Source organism: Bidens hawaiensis, unplaced genomic scaffold (genome assembly GCF_021521415.1).
Source record: "Bidens hawaiensis isolate Kalapana, Puna unplaced genomic scaffold, B.hawaiensis_p1.1 tig00006295_1, whole genome shotgun sequence".
Lineage (NCBI taxonomy): Eukaryota > Viridiplantae > Streptophyta > Magnoliopsida > Asterales > Asteraceae > Bidens > Bidens hawaiensis.
In genome coordinates this window covers 889,698-897,234 of record NW_027491420.1, presented here as the reverse complement: position 1 = coordinate 897,234, position 7,537 = coordinate 889,698, and the positions used below count along the sequence as shown (strand labels likewise).

Here is a 7,537-nt window from a genome sequence, read left to right as displayed (position 1 = left end):
TAACAAGGAAGAGGCAAGCCTTTCAACCTGGGACCGAGGCAATTGGAGGAAACCAACTTATGACGCGCTGACAGATAAGACATGGCCACGTGTCAACCATCTAGAACCCTCTTCACCATATCGCCTTTCCTCCCCCACACCCTTGTCTATCTTCGTTCTTCACACGTCCTTTTTTATTTATATATTAATTTACTTTTAATCATCAATCATAATAAGAACCGAATCACACCAAGTACTACTTAATTCAATCAAAATCATCATCGATTTTCGGTCCTCATGATCCTCTCTGTATCTCCAGATACAGTTGTAGAGGTACCCTCCCAAAATAACTATACCAGTCTTTGTGTTTTGCAGATCTGACGAGACACCGTCCTTTTCATCTGACCACTTGTCCTCTATCGATTGTTGCTTTCACTCCAATGGCGATACGTCTGGTGTTCGTCGTTGCGGTTTTGTGGTTTGCTGCTGGTACTTGCGCCAGTGACGGCGATGCTGATCCGATTTATATGTAAGATTAGCGTTTCTTTTCTGGTTTACAGTTTGTTTTCTTCTTCTGTCTGGTGTTTTTAGATTGGTGATTTGTGTAGCCATTGTATTTGAATATCAGTTCGTTTAGCTTTTGAAGTGCAGATTGTAAGTTTATTGAGGTGAAATCTATCTGTGTTTTAGTTGTAAGAGGAGAACTTGAATCTGTACGAACCCACAATTAGTAGTTTACGGTATGTAACTGGTTTATCGAGCTGCTAAAGGTCAATATTCAAAATTTGGTGTGATTGACGAGTCACAGAAAATGACTCTGTTAAAGCTTTGAAATTTTGAAAATGAGAAGAAGATTATTATAATTGAATGCATCAATTCGGAATTAAAACCTTATAACTAGTATATTGAATTTAAGATCCTTATGTTATGTGGGCATGCTTTAAATGTGGTAGTTTAGATTTATGAGATTACTGTTTGTAGCCATTTATAGATTTCAATTTCACAATCTAAGAAATTTGACACGCACAATAAACTCATGCAATCAATGGCGGATCTAGAAGAAAAGTTGAGGGTAGCGCACGTAGACTAACAAATTTTTGGTCAGGGGTAGCCAGTACATAAAACGAAGAAGAAAAAAAAATTTGCACTAAAAATGTACCTCGCCAAGAAAGTTGAGGGGTAGCCCGCCTATGTTGGATCCGCCCCTGCATGCAATGCAAGCATAAAACACCTGGTATTATAACCTTTTGTGGTTATGAGAATCAGAATAAAGTAGGTTAGAAAGTGTATGTGAATCAGACAACTTAGGTAAAGGGTACCCCAAATGTTAGTCAACTTGTCTGTTTTTAAACTTACCAAAGAAACTGTCTTGATAATGTGAACACCTACTGTAAAGCAACACTATAAACCACTAATATCTTTTACTTGAAATTTCTGGTTAAATAGAGCTTGTGTTGAGCAATGTGAGAAGACAGGATGTGTGGGGTCCATATGCTTCCAACACTGCAATTTAACATCTGTTGGGAAATCTGTTAGTGATCCATGGTACCTACAAGAACCACTATATATCAAATGGAAAAAATGGGACTGTCTTAGTGGCTGCAGATACCAATGTATGCTTGTTCAAGAAGAAGAACGAGAGAAAACCGGGGCCACGCCTGTTAAATATCATGGAAAGTGGCCACTCAAACGCGCCTTTGGGATCGAGGTGCTACAAATTGTTGTAATTCATGTCAATTATTTGATTATTATTTATTACATTTTGTTTTTTTAGGATATATTGTTCTTGTTGGCAGGAACCTGTGGTGGTTGCACTTTCCGCTCTTAATCTTGCTGTACAGTTTCATGGATGGGTATCTTTCTACATCCTTGTGAATTACAAGCTGCCTTTGAAGCCAACTAGACAGACATATTATGAATACACTGGCTTGTGGCATATTTATGGCACTTTAACAATGAACTTCTTATTTTGGAGTGCTGTGTATCACAGCAGGTAAGTAGAAACCTCATCCTCCCCCCCAGCACACACACACAAAATAAAAAAAATTCAACAGTTTATTTTATGGGACGCTTTGGGCTAAAACTGAACAAAAAACCAAATTCGGTTTTTGAAAACCGTTCGGTGTTGGTCTTTTATGGGCTGAAAAAATTGACCTAATATATGAACTTGGGTTTAAATCTTTTTGTTAAAAGATAACTAATTGGTTATGATACCTTTGGGCTAAAATATCTAGGTAAAGCTATTTATTAAATTTCTATAAACTACATAAATTAAAATAAAATTCCATAAATTCAGTTTGGATCAGTTTAAATTTGGGTTCGATCATTTCGGTTACGAATCTGTTTTTTTGGTTTCATGATCAACCCCTGGACTTTAATTTTCAGGGATGTGGAAATGACAGAAAAGCTAGATTATTCATCTGCCGCAGCAATACTTGGATTTTCTTTTATTGTGGCGATACTGCGAGCTTTCAGTGTGAGAAGTGAGGCGACTCGTGTGATGGTCGCAGCACCGGTGATTGCGTTTGTGACAACTCATATCTTGTATTTAAACTGCTATCAACTTGACTATGGTGAGAAACTCTTTCCACTAAAAGAATAGAAGTGACGTTTGGTTTGGGTGTTTGGATTTGAGGGTATGGGTTTGATAATGTTTTAATATGTTTGCTCTAGAAGTATGAGTTTAATACCCATAAAATTGGGTGTTCAGCATAAATACTCAACATTTATTCAATTATTTATCAAACCCCTACCCTAGTGATTCCAAGCCAAACGCCACTCATGAACGCATAAAAGCCAAGACTGTTCAAAAGCTTGCGGCTTGTTTGAAAAAAGCTTGGTTCAAAAAAAGCTATTGTGTAAACAAGCCGAGCTGGTTCGGTTTGTAAATGTGACTGAGCCAAGGTTGGTTGGCTAGTGGCTCGCTTGATAACTGGTTCTTTGGCTCGCTTAATTGGCAAGCTTAAATTAAAGCCCACATTTCGATATATGTGATAATAATAATAATAATAATAATAATAATAATAAGTATAACTTATAAAATATTGAAAAGAAAACAAAAAAAATTCATATAATATGCCTCTCAATCTTTAAAAAAAACAAAAATAATGCATATATTCGCTTGTTTATAACTTTTGTATTAATTTGTAGTTTGTCTTTATATATCAATATTTGTAAAGGAAATTAAAAAAAAAACTATTAACGAGCTGAATCGAGTTGGATTGCTTTGTAAATGAGCGAGCTTGAGCCAAGGTCTGCAGGGCATGCAACTGACTTGATAACTAGCTTGTTGGCTCGCTCATTAAACGCCAAGTTTTAGTATATAATAATAACAATAATAATAATAATAATATCAACAGAAACATTTAAAAAAAAACAAAAATAATATATATGTATATATATATATATTATGCCTCTCCATTTTTAAAAATAAAAAATAACACATAAAACAATCTTATAAATTCTCTTGTTTACAAATTTTGTGTTATGTGTATGCTAAACAATTAATTTTTTGTCTTTATATATCAAAATAAGTATATAAAAAAGAAAGCAGTTAACGAGCCGGCTGGACAAGCCACTAGCTGGCTCAAGCATTTTACGAGCCGATTTCGTACTCAAATTTACAGCTAGATTTCAAACCGAGCTGAGCTCATGATCAATCCTAATAAAATAATATTAATTTTATTTCAGGTTTAAACATGAAGGTTTGCATTACCTTGGTGGTATCACAACTACTCGTGTGGGTAGTATGGGCTGGTGTTTCTAACCACCCATCGCGTTGGAAGATTTGGTTTGTTGCGATCAATGAAATTTTGATTATTTTCTTTCAAATCTATGACTTCCCACCATTTTGGGGTTTTTTGGATGCTCATGCGGTTTCACATGCCATCGCCATTCCCATATCCTATATTTGGTGGGGATTCATTCATGACGACAGTGAATACAGAACCGCAACACTCCTTAAAAAAACAAAGTAGAAAGAATCAAACTGTCCTGACATGTTGTATCAGTTAAGGTTATTGTCTTTTTGCTCGCGCGCTAGTGTTTTGTTATATAACACTATGTGTCGCGAGTTTGGTTGTATCAAAAACTTCGTTTTGATTCTTTTTTTTTTTTTTGTGAAAGCTCCAAGGCTGTTGGTTTTTACAGATTTAGAAGTTGGTGTCTGTACCGCTTAGTGCGGACCTTGCTTTCGGCTTTTTGTCCTTTGGAGCTTCTGTTTATGCTTCTTTTGGTTTTAATAAGAATCCATTTCATGTTTCTAAACTTCTGTTATTGTAATATCTTTTTGTTAGTATATGTTTATCTTTTATTTAACGATATATGCCGCTAATACTGTTAATGCTGCTAACAATTATATTTCAGTTAATACTGGTCTGGTTTCGTTTCATAGCTGTAAACTAGTATGATCAGTACATGGTTTTGGAATAGATATGGTATAATTTAAACCTGGATGGGGTCTAAATCAAAATTTCAATTTGAGATATTTTTCTTGAAATGATTATTGTATGATGTATCAATCTATCTTTATCTGACTTGGGTCTTTTTTTTTAAACGACATCTTTCATTAAAACAACTAGCAAGGAGCTAGGAACCGAACAGCACAAATGAGAATTACTATAAGAAATTACATCAATCCTTCCCTGTAACACTAATCCAAGAAGATCTAATTTTTAATCCAAAGGTAACTCAAAGATTTGATCTCCTTGGTCGTTTTGGAAATACTAACCGGATTGTTAGAATAGATGGCCTCGTTCTTTGCTTCCCATATGCACTAACTGTTGGTTATCCTGTATTAGAACCTGAAACAAGAAAACTGAAACAATAAACGATAACGGTGAACCAGGCTTGTGTTTAACACAATTCCCTTAAACAGATTCACGGTCTGTTCCCAGGATACGCCGGTTCGAAAGCAGCCGTATCGTACTGCCAGACTTGACGACTTGCCTGAAATGGAATCGAAGTAAAGCTACAGAGAATTAGAGAGTGTTGTATATTTTGGTGTGTTTTGAACTGCAGCATATGCTCTGGTTTTATAGCCACAAAACCATAACATAAATCAAACTAAATAATGACCATTAAAGTGTATTAAAATTGAATAATGGTCATTAGTGCAGCAGTTGAAACCAAAAATAATAATAATAATCATTAAGAGAATAATGATCATTAATAATCATCGACCAATAGTTCAGTTATGAAATTCTCAAAAATAAATTCAAAAAATTGCCTCACACGGGCCTGGGTTTTCGGAGCTGCATTCGTGTCCGCGGGACATGCGTGAAGAATTTTTAGTCCAGAAACCCAATTTTGCAACCCACCCCCCTGCGCGCGCGCGCGCCGGGGGTAGGACTTGTAGTAAAACACATCATAAAGCTTCAAATGAGTAGTAAAGGTTAAACCTTATAAGCTACTCCTCATTTTGTTCCCGACCCGATGTGGACAAGTTTTACCACGCCTCAGACTACCCGAAGCAGATGCACGTCAATGACGTGCTCACTGATCACAACTATGGTGATTGGTCCCAAGAGATGACAAACTTTCTCTTGGCCAAGAACAAGATGGGGCTCGTTGACGGGTTAATTGAGATACCAGAAACAACATCATTTGAGTACATGCTTTGGATGCGCTCAGATGCCATGGTGAAAGGCTAGCTCACCACGACAAAGGAAAAGATCTCAGAAAGACAGAAACAGCATGAAGTACGCCAACACCGCTGCCAAGATATGGGCTGATCGGAAGGGACGTTTTGGAAAAGAAAGCACACCTTGAGCCTATGAGTTAAAGTGTAAGTTCTAAATCCGGATCTAAACAATATGATATCAAATAATACAACCACTACACCGAATCTAATAATTTTGGTGATTCAAGAATAAGCAAAGATTAATGCTTAGGAGTAATGATTGTAACACCCCGGCTTTAAGCGGAATACGCTCGGGTGTAACGTACAGATCATTCATGAGCTCGTAACGCTATTAAAGCGACATTAAATATATTTAATTCATTTCATATCATCAAAAATACACACATTGTTCATAAATAAAAGAAAACAATAACATTTCATCGAAAAAGTAAACAAGTTCTTTATTTCAAATAACCTAAGGCAAACTAATGATCTTCGTCCTTAGCACACCATCGGTACAACCTGTAACACGTTGAAAATAAAAAATATTTTGTCAACAATTAAGTTGGTGAGTTTTCATAAGTTTTTGCGTATACATATATATAGGAAACTCGCGATTCAACAATCGTAATGCAATAAGTATTCAAGCGTAAAGTAAATGAAATCAAATAATGTCGTCCTCCCGTTCATTTAGCCGAAGCCGTTGAAGTCGGGGAAATGAGAACCACCTTACGTAAACAACCGAGGTCATAACGTTAGACGGCGCAAGTACGTCCCGTCGGACCCTCCCACTATGTGTATGCGTTTGCGTTTGCGTAACTTCCACCATAAAAACAATAAACACATTGCAAGCAAGTTCACGTATAATCATAAACAATATGCACGAATAATATTAACATGTACGATATAAGCGAATCGGTTTGGAAACAATCACATAACTAACGAAAGAAAACTTGTGACGTGCTACCCCCAAAATATTATAAAACGTTAAAATGGGGTTATGAAGAACTCACTTGGAATGGGGAATACGGTAATGAGAAGACAGTAAAGATTAGAGTAAGTTAGCTGGTCCTGCGATAATTCCCGACAGTTTGTCATAATTATTAAAGCATAACTAAAATAAATACTTGAACGAAATAAACGAACAAGACACAAAGAGATGGGTTTGCAACGGATTTGGGGTCGTTAATGCATTAGTTATATGCTATAAAATTATTGGTAAAGGTGTAATTCAATTTTTATTAATTTTAATCATTAGAAAAATAATTGAAAAGTTATATTTATTTATTAAGAAAAACATTATAAATATGAATACCGACTTTTCTATGAAGTGATTTAGGTGATAGTATTAACGAGATTTCATTTAGAAAGATAAGTGGCACCTTTATTATTATTATTATTATTATTATTATTATTAATGTAAAAAAAACTATATATAGATATATATAAATAATTATGTGTATTTATATATTTATATATATGTATATGAAATTTTATTTTAGAAACTTATCGGAGTTCGGTTCGTTTAAACGAGTGTAACAAAAATATGGGTTTAATGTAAATATAGTTTTTATATTAATTAAAACAAATAAATAATAAAAATATATAAAAAAACCGGACAGGGGGGATCGAACCTGCGCCACTAGCCGAGTTAAGAGTTTTAGATGATGTGCACTGAACATCTGAGCTAGTTTCTAATTCGTTAATATACACTAAAACAATTATATTTAACCAATTAATCAAACAAACCCCAAACCTTATGAACCCTATATTCAATAATTGGATCTTACACCCTCTGTCAATCAAAATTGATGGAGGGGTTTTGTAGAGGATGAAATCGCAATCCATATAGATGTTAAAATTACCTGGAATGATTATGTATGGTATGAGAACGACGAGTTAGGGTTTCGGCTCAAAGACGAAATCAAACGAGTCCAA

General features: G+C 35.2%; 1 protein-coding gene across 1 annotated transcript; it reads left to right on the top strand.

Moving 5' to 3' along the window:
• Positions 1-419: 419 nt before the first annotated feature.
• LOC143631959 (uncharacterized) lies at positions 420-4,304 on the top strand. The gene is made up of 5 exons (XM_077100569.1): positions 420-508; positions 1,426-1,687; positions 1,776-1,972; positions 2,365-2,552; positions 3,670-4,304. Exons 1-5 carry the CDS (start codon positions 420-422, stop codon positions 3,954-3,956), a joined length of 1,023 nt encoding a protein of 340 aa, XP_076956684.1. The 3' UTR covers positions 3,957-4,304.
• Positions 4,305-7,537: the final 3,233 nt, after the last annotated feature.